Source organism: Neomonachus schauinslandi, chromosome 15 (genome assembly GCF_002201575.2).
Source record: "Neomonachus schauinslandi chromosome 15, ASM220157v2, whole genome shotgun sequence".
NCBI classification, from domain to species: domain Eukaryota; kingdom Metazoa; phylum Chordata; class Mammalia; order Carnivora; family Phocidae; genus Neomonachus; species Neomonachus schauinslandi.
This window is the reverse complement of record NC_058417.1, coordinates 48591572-48618059: the sequence shown is the minus strand read 5'-3', so window position 1 is coordinate 48618059 and position 26488 is coordinate 48591572. Positions and strand designations below refer to the sequence as shown.

Genomic DNA, 26488 nt, shown 5'->3' with positions numbered 1-26488 from the left:
CTGCAACTCTTGAGATTGTAGATACGCAAACCAGAAATCGAGAGGGAGAATCTTATTCTTCCAAGTTCTACATCAACCAATGACTTACACTGTAGAATAAATCAAAGTGATTTTGCAAAGGTATGGGAGAGGTACAAGGGAACCACAAGGAACAGTGTAACCGTTACCACCTCTAGACCCAAGACCTGATGACCTGAAGGAAGGGCTACCAAACCCAGAAGGATAGAGTGTGGAGAGAGAACCTGTAACCTTTAGGAAGGATCCTAGCAGGTCAAGGCAAACCCTCAGGGAAGGAGCCAGCCAGAGGAATAAATACTGGCATCTTTATCCTCCCCTCTTTTAATCCCCTATTGGAGCATCCCATTGGCCACACCTAAATGGACACCAGAGGCAAGACAGTCCATTGATATAATCCAGCCAGTGAGCTCCAGGATGGGAACAAGCAAAGAGTGGATATGACAGACAACAGAGGGTATCTAGCGCCAAAGCTTTTCCCTGAAAGGAGAGTGGGGAACAGATCAAGTACAAGGGTGCATGAAAAAGAAAATCTCATTGGTATTTTTAAAAAATATTATATCCCTGTAACATACGTCTGTCTTACCCACAGTTTGATTTCTTCCAGTATTCATCTAAGTTTGTATTTCCACTAGATGCCCACAAATTTGCAAAGTGTTCTGATGCTAAAATAGCTACCCCCAGTGTTTGCTGTAGGCCAAGCACCGTGGGAAGCTTTTTGTTGATGTGCTTTAATACTTAAAAGAACCTTCTGGGGTAAGCATTACTATCACCTCCAGTTTACTGATGAGGAACCTGAGACTAAAAGAGTTAAAGAATTTGTCCAAGGAGCACCTGGGTGGTGCAGTCAGTTAAGCATCTGACTCTTGGTTTTGGCTCAGGTCGTGATCTCAGGGTCATGAGATGGAGCCCCGTGTAGAGCTCTGCACTCAGTGTGGAGTCTGCTTGAGATTCTTTCTCTCCCTCTCCCTCTGCCCCTCCTGCTCATGCTTTTGCTTTCTCTCAAGTAAATAAATAAATGTCTTAAAAAAAATAGTTTGTCCAAGGTCATACAAGCTAGTCAAGAGTCCCTATAAGATCTAAGACCAGGCTGTCTAAGAGGGGCAGAGAGCTGGGAAGGGACAGTGGGGAACTGGGAAGAGCACCTCCTACCATAGCAATAGCTGCTTTTAAGTCACGGCTGATAGTCATCATCTGGAATGGTGAGGGGCCCCATGTCACCAGCTCGGTGTTCTAAGAGAAGTTTGTGATCCATGCTGCATAAGAAAGGCCCCCATTTTTAAATTTAATTGTTCAATTACAATTTTTCATCCCATTTCACAAATGGGTGAGTTAAACACACTATAAGCTTCCAGTTTGCAGACATTGCTAGACTGTGACAGAGAAACTTCACCCAGCACCCCAGCAGCCCTCCACCCACACCGAAATGCTTGTCAACAGCCTTTACAGGCTACCAATAGTGCTTGTTTCTGGTCAAACTGACAGCCATTATGTTGGTAAGTTTAGTAAGAATGATATGATGGGCTATTTGTGATTACCAGCATGAATTAGGCACCATGCTAAGAACTACACCTGGGTCATATCACTTAAACTCCACAACAACCCCACAATTTGCATATATATCATTACCCATTTTACAGATGAAAACATTGGGTTTGGAGACATGAGGTCACAAGCCTGAAGTCACAAAATAGAAAACAGCAGAGCTAATGCACCAACTCAGGCCTCTCTAACTCCCAAACTTAGGCTTCTTCTACCCAGAGTCAAAGACTTTCCGCTGCAACTCTTGAGATTGTAGATACGCAAACCAGAAATCGAGAGGGACAATCTTATTCTTCCAAGTCAGGTGCCAGTAAGAATCTCCAGATAATGCATTTTGCATTGCAGGCTGCTCCCCCACCATCCAAATATTATGCTTTCTAAAAGCACCACCCAGAAAAGAAAAGGAGATAAGCAAACAGAAAAGGAGATAAGCAAAGTAAAGAGTGGGACAGCGTGTACTCGGAAGTGGGCAGGCTGGTGGAAAAACAAACAGAATCTGCTGCAAATGAATAGGAAGGCAGAGATGCAGCTGAAGAAATGCTGTGAGGTCCTTCAGTTCATGCTTGCTTTGCAGAGCAAAAGTCATTTGTAGAGTTGCTTTAAAAGAAAATGAGTTCCACTCACTGAAACTCAAAAGACAACATTAAATAAGTAGATTGTATCATCCCCCTAAGCATGTCTTCCCAGCCACAAGTCCTTCTTTCTCTCTCCACGGCATGTTTCTCATCATCCTTTCTGGATGTTTCTGCCATCCCTCTCAGCACAAGCAGCTCTCAGACTCCTTGCACCCATTCCCCACCTAGCATTTTTATCCCAGTACAGGAATAAAGTCTGATCAAACGAGAAGTTGCAGAGGAGAAAATCCACGGTTACGTATTTCCACACGCTATGCCACTCATTAGATTTATTGTTGACCCTTGAGCCATCCCTAATTTCCCCAGCCTGAGTTGTCAGGAACTCCAAGGCATGTTCTCCCAAATGTTTCTGTCATTACATCTAAAGTTACACCAATAAATGACAAACTTTACCCTTTTGAGAGACTTATTGCCAAGAGAATTCTTCATTTCTACCTAGAGCTTGAAACAGGTTCATACATTCAAAACAGATTTCCGGTCCCCACCTTTCCACACAATGGACATTGCGCCCCTAGGACTGCTCCTTCTCTGTAAGTAGCACCAGCATCCACTTGTTGCTCAGGTCAGAACACCAGCGGGTCTCTGGGTCTTCCTGTCCCTTGTCCCCTCTGGCTTGCCAAGTCTACTCCCGAAACCTCTCCATCCCACCCTCCCCTGCCCACCTCCACCAACACACCTCTCACACCGAGGCTGATGCAGCCCCCTACCACCCAGCCTCCCCACCTCCCCTTCCTCCTCTCCAATCTCTTCACAGATTGGCCAGCCTAATCCTCATGAAATGCAAATCCAGGCATGGCATACTCTCCTGGCTTTCTGCTTGCTTCTGGAATCTAAAATCTAAAATCCTGAACATTTCCCATGGGGCTCTGCCTGACCCAACGAGGGCCTCCCTCCAGCTGCATCACACACCACTTTCCCTCTCTCTGTCCTCTCCAGCCACAGTGGTTTGCTTTCTCTTCCTCAAATAGTCTAAGTCCTGGACTATCTCGAAGCCTTTACCGTGACTGTTTCCTCTGCCCAGATAGTCATCCCTTAGTGTCTCTTTGAACAGCTTCTTCTTACCTTCAGGCCTCGGCTCCTAATTCTTTTGCCCGAAGAGGCTTTTGGGACCACCCATTCCAAAGGGTGGCCTTTGACAGTTACTGGCTCCCTTGTTTATATCCTTTCTGGCACTTTTCACAAACTACAATTACTTCACTTATATATTTACTTACTATATTGTTTCCACTCTACTTCTAACAACTAACATAGAGTTTGGGACCTCATGCAACAAAGAAACACAGAACAAAACGACAACGACAACAACAAAACATGAGTGTTGAGTGAAGAGAACCCACAAGCCCTCTCCTACAGCTTCGATAAAGCACAGACTCAGAGTGAAGGAAGAGGTATCGCTGCCTGTGTGTGAAAGCAAACAGCAAGTTAAACTTATAAAAACATGCTTTTGAGCATAAGTTAAGATCCCCAAAGATATTTTCTAACTGAAGATGTGGAGCTGCAGAAGGAGATGCAAAGATAATAAACACATTTAATTTGAAACAGATGGAAATCTGGTCACTGGTTACTTGACTTGGGGCCCTTGAAAAAGTATTTTCTTCCCTTCAACATTTTGTGAGTATAATTTTTTAAGTGCCAGAATGTGCTCTTCTGGAGGACATCCCCAGCTCCCCGACGGTCCCCTGATCACAAGGCAAGGCTTAATTGAGTCCTGTGGACCCACGCTCGTTTGCATATCTGCCTGGATCTGGTTGGAGATAAGGCACAACGACAACTTTATAAACAAGCATCCCAAAGTGAGGGAGGCACGTGAGGGTCCTTGAACAGGGCACCAGAGACATATATAATAACACATTTATTGAGTGTAGATTTCCTTAATGTGCCAAAATATGCCTTAGGGTTGTCAGTACAAATGTTACAACTTGCTAGAAAAGTTGGAGGTATCTAGTGATCAGACACAGAGCAGATGTTCTTTTAAGCTGAAGAATTTTGTTTTCCTAAAGAACTTCCCACCTACTTACAACTATGCGGCACACAAACTGCTTAAGCAGATCTTTGGAGAGGAGCAAAAGAACTATCCTAAGGGAGAGAAGCTTCAGGAATGGCAACTTCAGAAACCCAGTTTAGACTCATAAAAGAAAAATGATGCACTTTTTAAAAATTTGCATAGCACGGAGAAATGTTTAGGTTTCTGTCCAACATCAGTGAGGCTATTTCAACGACAGGTCCTAACCTGAGGCTCCAAGCAGAGACTCCGATGTTTCTATTTCCTTAACCATTCTCTTCTAATTATCACCTCTAGGAAGCCAGTTTTCAGATTAAATTTCTTTGGCTTTCAGGGGAAAATGTTAAATCCACCAGAGATGCTGCCACTTAGTACTAACCACAAAATTCCAAAGCAAAAGTCACGTCCTGCTTTCTGAGCACTTGCTGTAGTCGGACACTCTTGATGAATCCCAGATGCAACCTTCATGGGCACAGCAGCAAGAAGCACCCCCTGGACTTTCTGCTCCTAACTAACTCTGGTCTTCACTGCAGATCTGAGGTTGATTACATATGTCCCTCGACATTCCCTTCCACATAGTTAATATTTTGAATCTATTGTCTTTTGTTCTTCTCTACCTTTACCCAATACTTTGTCATCTTGCCATCCATCCATCCTCCCATTCATCCATCCACCCATCCAATATGGATTGAGGATCTGCCTCTTGCTAGATATAGGTGCTATGTGTTAAGAAGACATTGGTGAACAAGATAGAGCCTGTGACTTCATAGAACGTAAAATCTAACAGTGGAAGTAGGTATGAAAACAGACCATTTATTGCACAACTGGTCAATACTAAAATGGAGATACTTGAAAGATGCCAGAGAGGCGCATGGGTGGTTCAGTCGGTCAAGCGTCTGCTTTCAGCTCAGGGTCCTGGGACTGAGTCCCGCGTCAGGCTCCTGGCTCAGCGGGGAGTCTGCTTCTCCCTCTCCCTCTGCCTCTCCCCCTGATTGTACTCTCAAGCACGTGCCCTCTCGCTCGCTCTCTCAAACAAATAAATAAAATCTTTGAAAAAAAAAAAAGATACCAGAGACCAGAGGGAGGGCAGGTCTACATCTCAGGGTGAGAACTGGGGGGTGTCATGAACAGCACCATAGAGGAAGTGATGAGTAGGAGTTCCCCAGGAGGATGAGCGTTCAGGGGAGGGAAGGAGGGAAAGTGTTACATTCCAGGCAGAGGGAGAGAGACAAGCCAATCCCAGAAGCCTAAGAGCCAGCAGCATTTCTGAGGCACTGAGATGGTTCTCCTGTTGAAAGAGCATTGGGGTTGGGAGGGGGAGGGGTTGAGTAGAACAGAAGATGAAGGGAGCAGGGTCAGGTCAGGAAGGATCTTGTGGATCTTGTCCACTGGGGTGACTTGGATGTTGGAAAATCACCGAAGGGGGTGCCTGGGTGGCGTAGTCGGTTAAACGTCTGACTCTTGGTTTCGATTCAGGTCATGATCTCAGGGTCCTGGGATCGAGCTCCCCTCCTTGGGTTCCATGCTGAGCACAGATTCTGCTTGAGATTCTCTCTTCCTCTTCCTCTGCCCTTTCCGCTCGTGCTATCTCTCTTTCTAAAATAAATAAAATCTTAAAAAAAAAAGAAAATCACTGAAGAACGGCTTAATATTCTCCCCAAACACAAATAATTGATATAATGGGAAATGGGGGGAAAAAAACCCAGAAAACACAGTTTGATGAGCAGTATATTAACCCTACCCTCTAAAAATGAAATACTATGGTGACAGATGGTAGCTACATTGTGGAGAGCACAGCATAAAGCATAGAGAAGTCAAATCACTGTGTTGTGCACCTGAAACTAAAGTAACATTGTGTGTCAACTATACTCAAAAAAAATTAAAGAGAAAATTCCTTGATATTAAAAATATATACACCTATATACACCAGGGGACCCTGGGTGGCTCAGTCGGCTAAGTGTCTGCCTTCAGTTCAGGTCCTGGGATCGAGCCCTGAATTGGGCTCCCTGCTCAGTGGGGAGTCTGCTTTTCCCTCTGCTTCTCCCCCAACTCGTGCTCTCTCTCTCTCTCTCAAATAAATAAACAAAATCTTTAAAAAATATATATATACGCACACACACACAAACACCAGCTCTTAGATGTTTCCTGATCTCCTGTGTCTCACCCCTATAGGAACTGTTTTCTTTGTAATATATACATGTGTATATGTGTGTAATTCCTTAGTGGCACTGTGGGAAGCATTAGATGTGGGACACCTGTTCTCTTATTGTTCTACTACTTGGGGGATATTCCCACCCTTCTCTCATGACTGTGCTATGCAAATATGCAAGAATAAGCTGCCAGCATCGATTTATTTTCTTCCCAGATTAAATGATTTTTCATGAAGTTGGAAGTTCCTGTTCAGCAACTTCCTCTTCTGACCTCATGCCAGGCCACTCACTTGGGGGTTACTGAGTCACTAAGAACATGATACTTGATGGTGGCCTTTTTATCCTCAGAGTTCCCCATGAGAGGAAAAAAGAGAACAAGAAGCAAGAGGTACTGCCTGAAGACCAGCCCTTGCCTGATGGGCAGATGCTGCAGAAGGGGGAAGGTGTCCAGATCTTTAAGGACAAAGCAAAAGACACAGGAGGTGACAAGGCTACTAAGGAAGGCCCATCTCTTGGCAGAACGGAACCGAGAAAAGATGCCAAGGGTAAGGCCAGCCCGGGGCTGCAGACAAACCCCATCCCCGTGCATTTGCAGGCACCCTTGGGTTTATTAAATGGGGTCCTGGAACTGGAGCTTCTCACGCAGGGGCAGAGCTGCTGGGGTAGGAAAAGCACTGTGGTTGCAAACTGCAAGTCTGCAGAGCTACTGCTATTCATGACTGAACCTCTGGCTCCAAAGCTCTAATTCCCATACTTAGGTATGATCTGGGGCTGAGCCAGAAAGGACCACAGCAATGGAATGAAAGGCCATGCATGCTGATTAGCTCAGGGGCCTCATTCTGTGTCATGGGCCCCAGAGGCAGCCTCATCATCTCAGTAATGGAATCTGATACTCAGGAGGAAAAGCAGAGTGCACTTTTCCTGGGGTGGGGATGGCTTTGTTCTGGCCAAGGGACCCCAGCCCTTTTCCCCATTGATCACCTCTGCTTCTGCTGAGTTGGGCTCTTCCACGCTGGGCTGCCTCTCAGCCCAGCAAAGCATGGACCTGAGCCCCAGCCATGTCCCATCGAGGCAGGGAAGAGCCACTGGCCAACAAGGTCTCCCTTCTAGTATGCGGAACGAATCACTTAGTGCTGGTAGCAAGTGTCTTCAGAGTAGGAGGCAGTGGCCACGGAGCTGATCCATGGGAGAGCAGCTAAGCCAGCTAAAAGCATGTCTCCTTGTTTCTCCTTTTGTAAATTCTCCCCCCCCCCACCTCTCTGTCCCTTCTCCCCTGCCTCACCTACCTGTTCCCCAAGGGATGACTTACCCTTGCCTATGGCTCTCGAGCTCCAATTTACCAACCCTAATTTACCAAACATATGGAGTAGCCTGCGTTGTCTGTGCCCAGGGGGCTGGGGCGAGTCCTCTCTGCATCTCCATCTTCCTCTCGCTAAAGAAGTCAAACCTCCTGCAAATACATCTACACGGCATTTCTGCTAAGTGTGCCCCCCCACCCCCGACAGGGGAGGGGAAAGTGACGGGGGTATTTTTTTTAAGATGAAAAGTTATCTTTAAGCCTCATTTGCTACCTGGAAGATGCAACCTTTTCTGATCATTAACATGGAGCCGTCACTTATTCCACGTGCTAAACACAGTGACGAATGATAGTTGCCAGAAGGGGATACATAAATTCTCCTAATTACCCCCAGAGACCTATGTGCATGGAATCAGAAAGGGCTTTCGTTACGTGGCCATTGCTCAGTTCTTGAAAGTCAGAGTTTCGCTTCCCTAAAAGCCTTCTCGGTTTTAGTCTCATTCGGGCCAATGAAAGCCGTGATGACAGAACCAGATAAGGCAGAACTTGAAAAGTGGGGTTTTTTTGTTTTGTTTTTTTTGCAAAGCTCAGTATTATCCCCCAGGACTGAAACTAGTAATTAAGGAGAATTGCAGGGTAAGGGAAGAGAAGAGATGTAGCAAAGCGATGTAGGAGAGAGAGGGGAGACCCTTTATTTTGGATAAAGGCCTCAGCCTTGAAGCCAAGAAAGTGCAAAATCTTTGTTGCAGACACAGTTGAGGATGAGCTGTAAACTTCCAAGGCATGTGGGGGAAATCTCTGGCCTCCTCCTGTCTCTGAGCTCAGAGGCTTGCTGAGGGCATGCACAGAAGCCCAGGGCTTTTCCAGATACTTCCACAGAGCAGTGCGCTACTCCCCCACTCTTCCGACCTTCCCAATTTATATTCCTTTCCAGTTCTGTTTAGTGATCAGAGCCCCCCTTTGCTTTTTGACCTCGGTTTCCCAGAGCAGCCATTTATACAAGTCAGCTAAGTGACAAGAACTTTAGGGAGTGCATGGGATACAAAAATGGATGCGTTCCCTCCCTCCCTGAATCTTTGCTGAGCACCCACTCCGTGTCAGGCTCTGTTCCAGTGCTGAAAATACCTTGGTGAATAAAACCAGTAATCAAAGACACAAATGCAGTGAATGCATTAAGGGGCCCTGTGCTGTTCTCCAGCTCATCCCCAGCCCTCCAGAGCAATGTTGGCAGAGGGTGAATGTGAGCCGCGTTCCCACCCACCTACAGTCCAGTCTGGCCAAATCAATTATCTCAGGAGGATTCCAGTGCTTGCTCCAGAAGAAAGGAGTGCTTTGGGAAGCTTTGGAAGCATTTATCCTGAGAGCCTGAAGTTCAGAATCCACAGACTGCCCCCATGTGAGCCCTTCTGGTTCATATTTTCCTCCCCCTTGAAAATAATTAAGCTTTTCTTCCATTTGGGGGTTTCTACCCACTTCTGACCCCGAAAGGCTCAGGAAATTACAAAGCAAGTTTTCCAACAGATGCTTTTCCCAGCGTCAGACGATCCAACACAGCTGCCAATTTGCTCTCACTCCATCTTGCAGGCCTGGCGCATTCAGAAGTAAAAATGTCCCCTTGCTTGCTTGTGGAATGCCCAGCTGCAGAAGCGAGGCTGCCTTTCACCACCTGAGAGCCACTCCTAACCTCACAGAGGGTCTGCCAGGCAAGAGATCCTGGCAGGAAACATCCATAAGGGTAGGATGTAAAGATCGACGGTGAAGTGGTGGAGTGTGTGTGTGTGCGTGTATGAGTGCATGAGAGAGAGAGAGATGGGGGGGATTGAAAAAGGGAGGGAGGGAGGGAGATTCATACATGTTTAAGAACTGGGTGAAATGGGCTTGCTTGGAAATGTGCGCTTTCCACAGCAATCTTTGGAATCTTAGGGCAGAGCGGAGCAGGGTTGACTGCGTCAGAAGGATCCACAGCCACGCCCCGTCAGAAAGACATGTGTTGTATGAAATCCGAACCACATCCCTTGCTGATGACCCGCCTCCACTCGGGGGGATCTGGGGCGATTTGGAAGATTGTAGATCAAAAGGAGAGCTTGCTCCAATTTGTCAGAGTCAGGAAAACACAGCATTCAGACCAGTATTGGGTAACTGCACATCCTGTCTAAACACGTTCCCCAAGCCTTGATGGTTTAGCACAGCATGACTTGGTTTTCTCTGAAAGCAGCAGATGTTTGAAAAAGAAAGGAGAGGAGACAGAGCAAAAGCTCAGAGACGATGACGGGTCCACCGCTGACATGCCTCGTGGCTTTGTGCAACTCGTCCCAGATTTTGGTGCTTTGGTTCTGCCTTGTGCAGAACGGAGCTCGTTGTGTTCAGAGCATCTGAGAATCACCAAGTTGGGAGAGATCTTCAAGGTCGTAGTCTGACCACTAAGAGCCTGACACCTAGTAGACACTAATAATTCTAATCCATCAGTGAAGTCATTTAATGAAGGAGAGAACGTGTGAATGCTGGGATCCCTGTACACCATCTCTACAAGAAGTCATTCGATCTAAAGTGCCAGCAACGACATGACCATCTGCTGAGACGGGCCACTCTGTCTTTGGCAGCTGCAGCTGTTAACATCGTAAGCAAATCCAAATCCAAATCCAGAACTGCCTCCTGGAAGCTTCCATCACTGGTTCCAATTCCACCCATCGGGGCTGGGTGAGATGGGTTTGATCACTCTTCTACGAGGCAGTGTTTCATAACTGTCGTGTCTCCCACTGGGTTCTCTCTTCTTCAGTCTAATTATTCCCACCTCCTTCAGCCATGCCCCAAATCACAAGAGAGTTTTAGGGTTTTTTTGTTTTTAATTTTTTTTAAAGATTTATTTATTTATTCATTCAAGACACAGAGATACAGAGAGAGAGAGAGCACGAGCAGGGGGAGAGGCAGAGGGAGAAGCAGGCTCCCCGCTGAGCCAGGAGCTGGACATGGGGCTCGATCCCAGGACCCTGGGATCATGACCTGAGCCGAAGGCAGATGCTTAACCATCTGAGCCACCCAGGCACCCCAAGAGAGTTTTAGGGTTATAGTGTCTGCACCATTGCCATCATTGTCCTCTGAATGAGAGACAATTTGTCTAGGTGCTCCTGAGCTGAATTCAGTGATTCATCTGTGATTGGACCAGGAAGGGAAAACTGGGTCTGTCCCCTTCTTGTTGCAGATCCTGTGTCTAATGACGCAGACGATTGCCTCACTGGTGTGTGCAGTGGCTAAGCCTACTCATCTTACCCCAAAGCTGAATGTACTTTTAGATCCCAAACAGATGCTCGGTTACGGGTTGCTCAAGGACAAAGAAAGAGCAATTCTTTGGGTCTTCTGTGCTTCAGACAAAATTAAACACATCAGGGCCAATGAGTGATTCATTATTGCAGTTAAATTCTATTTCAGCCACCCTCCTCCCCATCTCACACCATTATGCATACTTCCCACGAGTCAGTAATGAAGGAGAGAGGCATCCCTGAATCCCCCTCTCACCCTGATTATAACTCTAGAAAAGGGTCCTTAAATTATATAATAAAGATGTTGAATTGTTCCTTGCACATGTTAATACTGGACAGTTTACCAAGTATTTTTCAAATACTTGGGGAGTGTACCTTATTTTTTAGATTTTTATATCAGACAGAATTACATTTGCCCTGAAGGGATAAGAAGAAAAAAGTTCCACCAACAGAAAGAGGAGTGTATTTCCCCCATATGACAAGATGTCCAGAGGAAAGTAGTTCAGGGCTGGTAGGGGGCTCCATGATGGCATCAGAGACCCAAGCCATTCATAGCCTTCTTATCATGAGGTTAAGTCCTCATGTTCACAAAATGGCTGCTCACCTCTGTGCATCACATCTATCTCCCAGGCAGAAAGAGGACAGGTGAGTGAGGAGAAAAGAGAAAGATACATTCTAGCTGACTGGAATAAAATAGTAACTTTCCAAGACACCTCTTTCCCTCCAACAAACTTTTACACACACACACACACACACACACACACACACACACTGGAAAAGCTGGATTAAAACGTACATTACCACTACTAGAAGTAAAGATTAGCTTTTCTTTAAGGAAGGGCAACTCTAATAATCACGATGGTCTAAACTCTGGATCCAATCAGAAAAGTAGGTCGGCATCCTCCCATCGGGAGCAAAACAGATGGGTGTCACCATGTGACCACGGCCATGTATCTTTTTTTCTTGAGGTTTCTTTGATGTTCGGTAAATTGGCTTTTGTGCTCCCGGTCCTTATTAAAAGAGTTTTCCTCAGCCCTTCTCCTGGGCATGACTTCCAAATGTGTCTCCACATTTGCTATGATTCCACTTCATTTCACAAAGGCTTTGGTCTCAGCCTTGGTTTTGTCCCATTTATAGTTTACAGAAAATCGGGGAGCTGATGCAGATGAGCCTTATTTCACAAACCGACGCTAGTGTCAATGTCAAACAACAAGGGGTCAGAAATGGCAGGGTTCCACTCGCAGCTCCACCATTCCTAATGTGCAACCTTGGCCAAGTCCTGTGACTTCTCTGCATCATTATTCCTTCACTAGTGTATTAGTTTTCCATTGCTGTGTAACAAATTACCACAAACGTAGCAACCTACAGCAATGCCTGCTCATTATCTCAGTTTCTGTGGGTTAGGAGTCCAGGCACAGTTTAGCTGGGTCCTCTGCTCAGCTCTTATTTGAGACTCAGGGTCGTTGCCAAAGTCCATTTGCTTGCAGCTTTAGAAATCTTGGTGGCATGTTGGGGGGCTTGGGTGACACAGTCGGACTCTTGGTTTCAACTGGGGTCATGATCTCGGGGTCATGATCTCGAGGTTGTGAGATCGAGCCCTGTGTCAGTCTCCATTCTCAGTGCAGAGTCTGCTTGGGATTCTCTCTCTCCCTCTCCTTCTGCCCCTCCTGCTCATGTGCGTGCTCTCTCTTTCCCTCTCTCTCTCTCTAATAAATAAATATTTTAAAAAGAAAAAAGAAAAAAAAGAAATCATGGTGGTGTGCTTCTATATGGCCAGCATGACTTGAGTCTCGAGCCCCCTGAACTTCTTTTAAAGGGCTCACCTGATTAGGTCAGGCCCACCCAAGATAAACTCCCTTTTAATTAATTTATAGTCAACTGATCAGGGGCCTTGATTACATCTGTAAAATCCCTTCATCTTTGCCACAATGTAACATAATCATGAGCTATATCTCATCATATTCACAGGTCCTGCCCACACTCAAGGGAAGGGGACTATACAGGGCGCACATAATAGGGGGCAGAATCTCAGACCATCTTAGAAGTCAGCCCACCATGCCCTTCAACATGAAGATACAAATAGGACCCATCTTATATGGTCACTCTGTAGATTAAATGAGATGGTGAATATAACAGGAAGCAACCAGCCAGCGACAGCTGCTATAATTATTCCAGCATTTCTAAGTATCTACTACATGGCAGGCCCCACGCTAGGAGCTGAGGATTCAGAAAATAATAAAGTAAACCTTGCTGTAAAAAAATCACGGTATTTCTCTAACACTAAATACTCCACCCCTGCCCACCCCAACCCCGTTCAAATCTGGCAAAAAGCAATAAAGCTTTAAAATCCAACTAAATGACTTTTTGATACAAAGACTCAGGGTTGTTGTTCTTTTTTTTTGTCCACTTATTGAAGCCACTGTCAAAAATAAAAAGTGCTGACTCCAATCGAATACTATAATCCACAGGATTATTATTTCCACCCTTAAAAGCCCCTCCTGGTCTGGCCGCTAACTTGCAGTCAGAGGAGCGCTGTCTGGTAAAGCTGTGGCAGCACACGTGAACTCAACTCTCCCTCAGTGGTTCTTAGCCTTGGCTGCTCACGGTCGAATCCTCTGGAGGGCTTGTCCAGGGTCCCACCTGCTGAAACACAGGTGCATTTGGCCTGGGGTGCAGCCTTGCTTTGGAATTTTTTAAGCCCCACCCTCTCCCCCAGGAGGCTCCAACACACCACCAAGGATGAGAATTTCTGCTGGAGCCAAAGTCTGATAGTTTCCCACAGTCTGAAAGCCAAATTCCCCTTAAAGAGAAACTGTTGAAGACAAGACGGGCCAGACGCGTGAGCGGCGGATAAAGGATTTTCCCATTTACTTGCAGCAAAGAGACTGAAATTCAACACATTTCACACCTTTTCAAGCCGCTCTCCCAGGTCTGGACTGCTGTTCCTTTTCGCAGACAGCCCGCCTCTGGGTGGGGAGTAGCTGGGATCGTGCTGAGCACAGAATACATTTCCCAGAAAGCTGCATGTCTTCCACCCATTCATTCAGTCTTTATTCACTGTCACCTGCATGTATAGAGCACCTACTGTATGCCAAGCTTCAGGATGGGTGCTGGGGCTTCAAAGACCAGCGGAACCCAAACTGTGTCTTCAAGAGCTCAGAGTCTAATGCCAAGATGCAAAGATGCCCTTCCTGGACCAGACGAGAAGTGCTTTCTGGATTGAGGGCACGAAGCTACTTTTTAAGTTGTAAATAATCTTTTTAAAAACTTTCTCCGTCTTCTAGGACTACGTGTATCTCCAGGATTTAATCAGTCCCAGAGGGCAGCCTCTTTCCAACTTCCCCTCCATCTCCCTGGCGACCATTCTCTTCCCCCACCCCACCCCGAAAAAAAATTACCAAGGAGAAGAACATAAAAACTGCCGAAATTGTCATATTATTGCATAAGGAAAAAGAACAACATGAAGCCCCAGCCTCCGTGCCTCCCATCCCTTCTAACCCTCTGGAGCTTTTCTCCTGACAAAGGGTCACCCTCCACCTCCTGAGCTCGGTGGGGGCTGGCTCCTTCCACCTGCTTCCAGCAGGACTGATTGCCAATGCTGCAGAAAGCAAACACTGACTGAGGAGGCTTTGGCAAAGCCCAGGGAAGCTGCTTTCCTCTTTTTTTGGGGGGGAGGGGCAGAGGGAGAAACAGCATCTTAAGCAGGCTCCAAGCCCAGCTCAGAGCCCAAGGCGGGGCTCTGTCTCACGACCCTGAGATTATGACCCAAGCCAAAATCAAGAGCCAGACCCTCAACCGACTGAGCCACCCAGGCGCCCCTGGATTCCTCTTTTAAGATAACGCTAAGCCAGTGGCACAGCTGTCTGAGACAGAGCTGGTGGTGTAAAATTAGGACAGGATTTGGTCTGCCTGGGTCTAGAGGGGACCTTCCCCCCCAGAATAACACATGTCCCTACAGAGACCGGAGAGGGAGTTCAGCTGGCAGTTCATGCCCCGCCCCCAAAATGCCTTCCCCCTTTCATTTGTCTTATAAATGCTTCCTGAGAATCCACTGTGTACAAGACCCTGGGCTGGGCTCTGCTAGCCCACCACCACCCTACTTCCACCAATGAAGGTTTTTAAAATGTCGGAACCTCACTATGGTCTCAAAAATTAAGTATTTCGGTAGATGCTAGAAAAAGTCATTCTGAGTTTTTTTTTTAAGATTTATTTATTTGACAGAGAGAGAGAGAGAGCACAAGCAGGGGGAGCAGGAGAGGGAGAAGCAAGCTCCCTGCTGAGCAGGGAGCCCGATACGGGGCTCGATCCCAGGACCCTGGGATCATGACCTGAGCCGAAGCAGATGCCACACCAACTGAGCCAGCCAGGCGCCCCTGCATTATTTTTTTCTACCTACTCTGGCATCCTGGGGAAACTGCTATGTCAAGCCTACTTCATTCTCTAGTTTGAAATTCTGTTGGAAGAGCAATGCTTCATCCCGGGTTTGCTGAAAGCTTTCAGGAACCACATGACCAAATACCACCTAGACCCAGGTCTCCCACCCTGGCTGTCCACAACATTGGCTCCTAAAATCTAGAGAAAAGGAAAGGAGCAACACCTAAAGTCATGGCTGGCTCAGTAGAGGAAAACCTAGAGGTGGAGTCTTGCCATTAGTTATGGCTTTGGTGCATGTGGGGGGGCGGGGAGGGAAGAAGCAATTTTGTCCAACATCATTAGGAAGTTAAATTACACCAAGGCAGGACTGCATCGCATGCTTCAAAATCGTCAGTGTGAAAATCAGTGATTAAAGGGTCACGGTGATGAGATCATTTACTCTAGGACTCGAGAGCCTTGTATCTCTAAATGAGCCTTGGATCCCTAAGTTGGTTTAAATGTGGTCACACATAAGGTCTAGAATATGAACTGGATGGCTTCAAGTTCCCTGGGAACCCTAGACTTTGGATTAGACCAGCCAACCTCGGCTTGGTTTGCTTAAGGCTTGGCCATGGGCCAGATGTCTATCTTGCACAGTGATTTTGAAATTGCTGAGAAAACTTCAGAATTCTTGTTTCTATTTTGGAAATTAGCACTTGTCTCCTTGCAACAGGGGTTGTACTGAAGCATCCACTAATGCAGGGGGTGGCAAACTACAGCCCATTAGGCCAAATTTGTCCTGCCATCTGTTTTGGATGACTTGCAAACCAAGAATGGTTTTGCCGTTTTTAAATGGCTGAAAAAAAAGAAATCAAAAGGATAAAATTTTGTGATACATGAAAATGATATGAAAGTTACATTTGGTGCCCACCGATAAAGTGTTACAGAAACACAGCCACACCTACTCATTTACTTGTTATCTGTGGCTACTTTTGTGCGGCAACAACCACGTTGTGTGGTTGCAACAGAGATGATATGGCCATAAAGCCTAACGTTTTTACCATCTGGCCCCTCCAGAGAAAGTCTGCCAACTTCTACGCTAATATGAAAAAATAATTCTGCATAAATCCAAAAAAGTGAGAGGGTCACATAATTCATTACTTAATTAACCTAATTAAACGACCATATTGAATCCCGTAATGATCTTCTCTACTCAGTTAAACCCCCAGAGCAATAATTAACTCAACTCATGTGGCATCAGCAAAACAATTTGCCAATAATGCATCTAGCAAAGAGAACTGCCCACTGTGCTTATCATATTCCAAAAAGCAAATCAGACTATCCTATAGGTTGCATGGGTCTCTCCTAATGAGGGCTTTCATTCTTGGCTCTGGGTTGAGGGTCTGCTTCCTTCGAACCTCCCTTGTTATTCTGTGGGCGGGGTCAAACACAAAGAAATGAACCCTAGGTCTAGCGCTGTGCATGGATCCTAACAGCATGGCATTTCTCTCCTCACTTCCCTGGAACAGACTGGAAGCTGCCGGTCCCACTGGGACCTGTTTACCCACCATTAATCTCGAGTCTGAGCACCACCAAAGCTATGGGACGAAGCTGGGACTTTTCTCCTCCAATATCAAAAAGCTTACGAATACATGACGTGAGTCTTCCAAGGATCCCTTTTTCCCCTTACCCTTCGCACACTGAGGAATGACAACGTGCCCTGCACGGGGGTACGCTCAGCAATGAAGAGCTGACAAGGACCAAAGGAGCAGGAGTAAGTGGAGTGAAACACTCACAGAAGTCAAGTGGGGGACACAGATCCCTGGGGTAAAGGGTCAGGAAGCCCAGAGGAGGAGGAGTTGGGGGGGCGTGGGCTAGGGCTTAACTCTGGTGGAGGTGGCCCTTCACTGGAAGCCAAAATCAGAGCCCTGAAAGAGGAATAGGAGTGAGGCTGGGGAGGAGTAAGGCGAGGGCGGGGGAGGGGGGGAGGCAGGGCAGGGGTGGAGGGGGGAAAGACCAGGGCAGAAAGTGAGGCTTGCGTTGTGTTAAGAAAGTGACAATGATGCTGGAGATGCTAACTCTCCCAGAGGAAGGCAACGTGGCAAGTCAGGGAAAGGAGGAGGGCGGCAGGAGGCCCGGCTGGAGGCCTCTCATTGTGCCCTGCAGACGTGCTCTGCCCTCTGGGGGACTCTGGCCCCGTCCAGAGTGCTCGGGGTGCCCGGGCGCCATGGACATCCCTGAGGCTTCATGCCGTCGCTCTTCAAGGTGGGCTCTGAACACTGCCTTCCTCGGAACAGAGTCACCACCCTGAAGCAATGCAGTGAATTTGTACTCGATGCAAGAGACGGTAACAGAGAGACAATCCTCCCACCTGGCTGGGTCTCAGTTTCTCCATGCAGGAAGTGGGATGTTGGATCTCTGGAATCCCCAGTGGCGCCTGGTTTTGGTCAGCTCCTCCGCCCGCCTCCAGAACTGCTAGCACGGTGTCCTTCGGGCTCCTTATGGTCAGTGCTGCAGAAAAGTAAAACAACACGCATCTATGTTTCCTGCTGTGTGGGCGGCAGGAAATGGCCCAAGACCCTAATTGGGATGAGGTTCCTGCGGTGTGTCCAGCCACCCACTCCTCAGCAGCCCCCACCCTCGCAGGTGTGTCGACCGGGAAGGAGGGCACGTTCGGTCATCAGCAACAGGAATCCGTCCCCTCCCCATGTTCCCAAGTGTGTCCCTGCCTCTGTGGGGTGTAAAAGTGTCACCTCTGCAGGCAGGGAGGGCAGGGCATGCCCGGGGTGGCCCCGGGGTCAGAATCTAGGCTGGGCACCACTCTCCCACTGGCCACACACGGGCAGAGCTAGGAGGGGTAGCAGCTCCTTGGAGAAACTGGTGTGCGGGCAGAATTTGATGCTCTGTTGTCAGCCCGGAGAGGCTAGGGCAGGAGAGGGATCTGAGTGAGGGTGGGATCGTCAGGAACCGGGAAGACCAGGTGAAAGCAAGCATCACGGCAGTTGGAAGGCAGGGACTGACACTGTCGCAGCAGTGGGCACCCAGCAGGACCCTCCAACAGAGAGCTGGGTCCAGGCAGAGGGTGCCGTGAAGGGGAACTCTCTGGCTTGGGAAATCCACTGTGCACCTTACGGTGGTGTCTCTCCTAGCGGAATGCAGGCGGGGCTCCTTTGTGCCTCAGTTTCTAAAAGAAGCCAGATTAGAATCGCAAGATAGGACCCTGCAACACACATCGCACCCTGCCTCCTGCCCCTTGCCTCCAAGAAGGATGACTTGCAACCCATGGCATTCTTGACATTCCAGTTTCATATAAACCATGCCATTTTAAGGCTGGAAATCATAATCCATCATATGGGTGGGTGGTGAGTGCCCAAGTTCCTGTAGCGAGTGGCAAGCTCCTAACTAGAACTCAGTGCCCTGACCCACAATCTAGCATGTCAGGCTCCCAGCAACAAACAGAAGGGATGGCCCTTCGATCCGTCTCCCAAGGCCATAGAAAATTAAGAAAGGTAAATGGAAATCCAACTAATAATCAAGAGGCATGAACAAGAGCGGGCTGTTTTTAAAAAGTACACCTTGTCTTGGTGTGAGCACATGGGACTTGGTAATCACGTGCTACCTCGGCCCTCAGCTCCTCACTGCAGGTGCATGTGGCCCATCTGCCCCAGCAGGGCCCCTTCCGGCACTTCATGGACATGAAGGCAGAGAAGAGACTAGCCGGCCGGAAGGAGTGCCGCAGTCGCTTTGGAGACATCAGCGTGCGCAAATGCTATCAGTTTGGGCAGATCTTCTCCCCTTTCCAGGCCCTTGCCACAACGGTGAGCAAGCTTCTCCTTGGAAAAGTATTTGTAAGTCTTTCAGTGAGAACACGGACAAACCCCAGTTCTTTCCACTTTTAAGAAATATGTTAGTCAGTTCTGGTCACAAAAACGCTGCGTAACAAGCTACCCTAAAATTTACTGGCTTACCATTACAACCCCCCATGTTTCTCACTTGCTAGCCTGCAGAGAAATACACTCATTCCATTTCTATTGACTGCAAGTTCATAGGTAGGAGGGAGTGAAGAACTGAAAACAATAATCCCATCTACCACAAGAGACTAACTGTAGCCTAGTCCCTAACAGACAGTAACCTTAGGTTTAGGGGGAGATCTGAAGGCAAAAGGGTTGTAGCTGTGGTGTTCTGAAATAAGACCATTTCAAGAGGAGAGAGAGGTCTGGGGAAGAGGGATATTTTTGGGATAAGGGAAGATGGTTCTGGCTCCTATCCCTCTGTCCTACCTGTGACCTTCTGGACTCATGTCAATTCAAGTGGGACCATTCCTAAATGCATTTCCTTAAAACCATTACTGTGATGTCTTTCTAGACATACATGCCTATGATTCTAACATTTGAGTGTGCATATGAATCACTTGGGAAGCCTGATTATAATGTAAATTCCCAGGCTTATAGTGATTTCAGTTCAGAGGGTTTGGGTGGGGTCTTGGAATTTCCTTTGTTAACAAATTCTCTGTTCACCACCTTCATGCATCGTCACTCGGGCACTCCTTCCCAACCTTGTTCACTTCATCAGCTGGCAGCATGACCAACCCATCCTTGTTTGCCTATGGATGGGGAAGAGCAGCATCCATGTGTTGGGTTTGTACTATGTGCCAGGTGTAGTGCTAAAGGTTTTACCAATCCTTACTCTTCATGACCTCCACCACATTAACATCACTGTCAAGTTATCGACGAGCCAAGAAAAGCTGAGACATGTTAAGTAACTTGCCCAAGATTATCATTGCTCAGTGCAGAGCCAGGATATGAACCTGCTATGCTAGACCAAGTGCTCCCCGCCCCCCCAAACTGTACATCATTGCCATTATTCTCCACCTTGTAGGAGATGCAAAGGCTGGTGTTTCCCCGAGACCTGCCCATGAGTCCGAACCTGCAGAGAATGGGAATTTCCTGCACCACTGAAGGGAATCTCCAGGATTCAGAGCTGGGTGTGAGAAAGGATGACAGCAACCACAAGAAAGAGAAGCCAGTGAGTCACATTAAAATGCCTTTATTCCCCCCAATAGTTAAAGCAACAAAATCTAATGACATGAAATAATAAAAATTTTAAAACTGCATTCTGGCACCTTACTGCAAGACTTTGCATTAAAACAGTTAGAGACCAGAGACTCAGGAACACTGAAATGTTCTCAAACCTGACTTAACATTTAGATAATTTGAGAGCCACCAACATGCGTCTGTGTGAATATTCTGGGGAGAGTGAGAAAATTAGGAGCTGCAATACTTAACTAGAACTGAATCCTCAATAGGTTTTCCTCAGAAGTCTAAAGATGGGGGAAGGGATGGCTACAGTTCAATGAATCAAGAACCCTACTCTTTCCATCTCCTGGTCTACCATCACCAGAGTGTTGGATGGCAACCTCGGGATTCACTCCTCGTGGTGACAAAGCAGTTGCCACTGCACCAAACACCACATTCTCACATGAGCACATCCAACACAGGAAGGCCAAAGTTTCTCCTCATGCTACAAATACATGCACACGTGTACACACACACACATACACACAAGGAGAACCTTTCCTGGGAACCACTCAGCAGATTTTTCAGCAATTCTCGGCTAGGATGGTGCAGCTTGCCCATGCTATAACCAAAAGGAAAGCTGGGAAGCAAGTTCTACCATCACTGAAAGAAAGTAATAAAATGACTGATGGGGGATCAATCAATGTCTGCCACAATGGACACTCACTAGTGTGCAGGTCAGACCATTACAGTGAGAAATTTCTATTTTCACTGGGTGAAATCTATCTTCTTATAATTTTTAAACATCCATCCTAAGGTTGCTCCTCCAAGAAACCTCCTCCACCTTAACTGGCTTTCATTTTCCTTTGATTTTAAAAGTAATGGATTGGGCCACCTGGGTGGCTCAGTCGTTAAGCGTCTGCCTTCAGCTCAGGTCATGATCCCAAGGTCCTGGGATCGAGCCCCACGTCAGGCTCCTGGCTCAGCAGGAAGCCTGCTTCTCCCTCTCCCACTCCCCCTGCTTGTGTTCCCTCTCTCGCTGTGTCTCTCTCTGTCAAATAAATAAAATCTTTAAAAACATATAAAAGTAATGGATGCTTATAATAAAAACTACTCTAAAGTCCAATCAAGAGAATAACAATGACCCAAATCACACCCTTTAGAGACAACTAGTGTTTTCATCCAGGCACTTTTAGATTGCTTTTCATTCTCTTGCCATTATTGGTCATGCCGGGTTTCCTTTGGGCCTCGATCTCTTTCCCATAGTTTTCACTGGGTTGTCATTTGCCACCATTGCCTGACACCTCTTGACAGGCCACCTGATCCACTTCCGGGTCCCCTCTCTTGTTGCCATGGTTACCGAAGCCATGGTGTCTTCTTCCTTATAGCGCTGTCCCTAGGAAGGAGCTCTATCCTTTCCTTGCTTCCATCTTTTGAACATACTAAACAACCCCCCAAAACAGAAACAAAACTTATTCTTTCTTCTCAGAAAAATCTTTAACCTTTTTCACAAATTCATGGAGGGCGTCATCTTTTTGTTAATAGCATCATATAGCTGTAGACCTCCATATATTTCTGAACAGTGTGCTACGCAGAAGACACTACAGTTCCTTCTCTTCGAGCACATGTCCTTTTTCTTTTATCTTTTTTTTTTCTTGGAGTTTCTTTTTTAATTTAATTTACTTTTATTTTAAATGCTAGTATAATTAACACATGGTGTTATGTTAGTTTCAGATGTGCAGTAGAGTGATTCAACACTTCCATTCAACACCTGGTGCTGGTGAAAAGCCCCCCCCCCCCCCCCCCACCACACCCCCCTTTGGTAACCAACAGTTTGTTCTCTATAGTTAAGAGTCTATTTCTCAGTTTGTCTCTCTTTTTTTTCCCCCTTTGCTCATTTTTTTGTTTGTTTCTTAAATTCCACATACGAGTGAAATCATATGGTAATTGTCTTTCTCTGACTGACTTATTTCGCTTAGCATTATACTCTCTAGCTCCATCCATGTCATTGCAAATGGCAAGATTTCATTCTTTTTATGGCTGTGTAATATTCCATTCTTCCAAAGAAGACATCAGATGGATATATACATATATCTCCACTTTATCCATTCACCTATGGATGGACTCAGGCTGCTTCCATAATTTGGCTATTGTATATAATAACGCAACAAACATAAGGGGTCATGTATCCCTTTAAATTACTGTTTTTATATTTGGGGGGTAAATACCTAGTAGTGTGATTGCTGGATCATAGGGTCATTCTATTCTTAATTTTTTTGAAGAACCTCCATGCTGTCTCCCACAGTGACTGAACCAATTTGCATTCCTACCAACAGTACACGAGTGTTCCTTTTTTCCCACATCCTCGCCAACACTTGTTTCTTGTGTTTTTGATTTTAGCCATTCTGACAGGTGTGTGGTGATATCTCATTGTACTTTTGATTCGCATTTCCCTGATGATGAGTGATGCTAAGCATCTTTTCATGTCTGTTGGCCATCTGGATGTCTTCTTTGGAGAAATGTCTGTTCATTTCTTCTGCCCATTTTTAATTAAATTATTTGTTTTGGGGGTGTTGAGTTGTATAAGTATTTTATATAATTTGGATACTAACCCTTTATCAGATATGTCATTTGGAAACACGTCCTCTCTCAATCTGAGGCAAACAGCTCCCTCTGCAGCTGTGTTGATTAATTGCCTGCTTGCTTTTCATCTTACTGATACCACTTACAATTAACACAGGCAGAATTTTATATTTTAGTGTTTCCCATTTTGCTTGAGCCAGAGATCCACAAACTATGGTTCTCTGGCCAAATCCGGCCTCCTCGTGTTTTTATAAATAAAGTTTTATTGGAACACAGACATGCCAATTTGTTTACATATTGTCTACTGCTGCTTTCGTGTTACAATAGCAGAGTTGACTAGTTGCAACAGAGACCCAAAGCTGAAAATATTTACTATCTGGCTCTTTACAGGAAAAGCTTGCTGAGCTGTCTTAACCCAGATTTCCCTTTATAAGTTCTGGCTAAAGTACCTGCTTTGCTGACCTCAGGTTTTTAAAATTTTTCCATAAGGTCTATGATTATGTCCATCTAAATTTTCCATCACAAATATGAACTCAAGTAACAATAACACTAACAGCTAAAATTTATCGCATACTGATACTTACCATGTACTAAGTGTATCGATTCTTTGACTTTCAGCAAGCTCACTATGAAGTAGGTACTACTATTATGCCCACTTTCCAAAGAGGAAAACAGAGTCAAGGCAGGGTAAAGGAACATAGCTAATAAGTCGCAGAAGCGGAATTTGGACCCAGGAGATGATGCTCCAGAACCTATGCTCTTACCATTGTGGTAATCTGCTTACCCAGTGGTCATTCTCCCCCAAAGCTGCCTTCGCCCTGATGTTCCCAGCCAGTCTTCCTTACTGGTTTAAGTGCCAAGTGGAAGACCTCTGTGTGGTTTCATCCACCTTCTTGGGGATGAAATTACCAGCAAAAGAAGTCAAGAACTTACCCAGTTCCTTTTCTAGAAGGATCCATGGTAGAGGGCTGTCTAATGCCCCCATCACTACTCTACCTGCCTGCAGGCTAACTGGCCATCTGTGTTAAGAAACCATCCTGCAAGAAAGGGGAACCCTCCTACACTGTTGGTGGGAATGCAAGCTGGGTGCAGCCACTCTGGAAAACAGTATGGAGGTTCCTCAAAAAGTTGAAAAGAGAGCTACCATATGATCCAGCAATTGCACTACTGGGTATTTAGCCCAAAGATACAAAAGTAGGGATCCAAAGGAGTACGTGCACCCCGATGTTTATAGCAGCAATGTGCACAATAGCCAAACTGTGGAAAGAGCCAAGATGTCCATCGACAGATGAATGGATAAAGAAGAGGTGGTATATATATACAATGGAATATTATGCAGCCATCAAAAGGAATGAGATCTTGCCATTTGCAACGACGTGGATGGAACTGGAGGGTATTATGTTGAGTGAAATAAGTCAAACAGAGAAAGACATGTATCATATGACCTCACTGATATGAGGAATTCTTAATCGCAGGAAACAAACTGAGGGTTGCTGGAGTGGGGGGTGGGGTGGGAGGGATGGGGTGACTGGGTGATAGACACTGGGGAGGGTATGTGCTCTGGTAAGCGCTGTGAATTGTGCAAGACTGTTGAATCTCAGATCTGTACCTCTGAAACAAATAATGCAATATATGTTAAGAGAAAAAAAAAAAGAAGAAGGTAGCAGGAGGGGAAGAATGAAGGGGGGAATTCGGAGGGGTAGACAAACCATGAGAGACGATGGACTCTGAAAAATGGACTGAGGGTTCTAGAGGGGAGGGGGGTGGGAGGTCGTGTTGGCCTGGTGATGGGTATTGAGGAGGGCACATTCTGCATGGAGCACTGGGTGTTATGCACAAACAATGAATCATGGAACACTACATCTAAATCTAATGATGTAATGTATGGGGATTAACATAACAATAAAAAAAATTAAAGAAACCATCCTGCATATCTTGTGCATAACCTGGCTGTTTGTGTATAAGCTTCCGGAATTCTCTCCTTTTATTCAGTGAGCCACTCCTTCCCACCTGCTGTTTCCATACCACGGGAGGATTCCATAGCAAAGGCCAAGCTCTGTATGGGGGCCAGGAAGGGCTTAACATCAGCGCTACCCAACCGGGGCATGTTTTCCTTTAAACAAGGTGTAGCCTTCCACCCAGACCGGAGCAGAGAAAAAGCTCTGGGCAATCACAATGGAAGCCAATGAAAGCTTGAGACCCACAGAGGAGATTTCCAACACTTAGCCCATGAGCTCCAACATTAAAAGGAAGAACTATCAATTTAATTCACAACTGACAATACATCTGATTTATATACAGCTTTGCAGGAACCCATTAATACACAAGGCAAGACCTATGTAGACAGAGCTTTCTTCTACTATTGGCTTCGAGCAAGGCAAGATTCATCAATGAGAAGTAATAATGATTGCATCAGCCAGCAAATCCTGAGTAATCACTTTGTTCCGGGCCCTGTGTTAAAAGCTTCTGTGGCATTACCTCATTTAATCCACACTATTGTTCCACTACAATAATCCACTAGTATGAAGTTTCAAGAAAGTACAAGAACACCATCACACGCCTGCCTCCTCTCTTGTGCGGGCATTTGACGAGCGCCCTCTAGAGTCTGGACATGCTCTCCCAGGCCTGTCCTCTGCCCCACAGCCCCGACGAGCAACAATTTCTATTCCACACTTGCTCAGAACCAGCACACACATTCTTACCCATTCTGCCCTGTGCTTTATGTGTTCTTTGCTCTTTTCTGAGCTATCTTGATAACTTCACCCATGACTCTCTGACAAATGCCAATGGATTCATCTGCCATTGCTTGGAGGTAACATCTTTCAATTTTGGCTGCTGCCTTCTGGGGCTCTGACATAAAAAGTGAGGGCACCCACCTGCTGGCAGCTGTGGGGGGGCGGGGCAGGCAGTTTCCATGGCGAGAACCCCGCAAGGGAGCCGCTGGGCCTTTGGCGGCGTGTGGTTCCGTAAGTGGGGAAATTAGGAGGAAAGCAGGGGAACGGGGAGAAGGCTCCTGGGATGGTGAGAAGCTTAAGGTCGGCTTGAGGATGGGCTCTGCGCCTCACAACCGTGGCCTGGGGCAAGATGCATGGGATGTTGAGCAGTCTGATTCCTGGTCAGAGGCCTCGGTGTGACTTTTCAGGCCTGACCACAGACAGGGAATCGCAATCAGACTCGGGCCTCTCTGGCCCCATGCTTTTCTCACATTTGGAGAACCTAGCCGGGCACCTTCATTCTTGGGTCTCTTTACCCGAGGCCTTGGGTAGACAGGGTTCTTCCTCAGAGCCTCTGCCGGGCAGAACGAGGGGTGAAACCAGGACATTTCCCCACCCAGACTCAGTCCCCAGTACTTTTCTGCTCCCAGCACCCCCTCTCCCCTCTGACCTCAGCGTCCATAAAACTACAGGGCCTTTTGTTGGGGTTCCCTTCGCAGCAAGACCACCTGCCCCTCGCTGTTCGTCGGGGGAACAGAATTGGGGGTGGCGTTTCCTCCGGTTTGGGACTCCCGCTTCTACCATCGCAGTGAGGAAATGCTTACTCTCATTTTTGCCTTGTTACTTGAATGGGCTACTGGACGCCCGGCAGCTCAACTCTCTCTCTGCCGCTCACTGAGCTCCCCACCCACGTGCCCCAGCCTTT

General features: G+C 46.6%; 1 protein-coding gene across 1 annotated transcript; it reads left to right on the top strand.

Moving 5' to 3' along the window:
• Positions 1–6660: 6660 nt before the first annotated feature.
• On the top strand, positions 6661–20345 carry LOC110570366. The gene is made up of 4 exons (XM_021678377.1): positions 6661–6889; positions 8036–8097; positions 18896–19069; positions 20130–20345. Exons 1-4 carry the CDS (start codon positions 6661–6663, stop codon positions 20343–20345), a joined length of 681 nt encoding a protein of 226 aa, XP_021534052.1.
• Positions 20346–26488: the final 6143 nt, after the last annotated feature.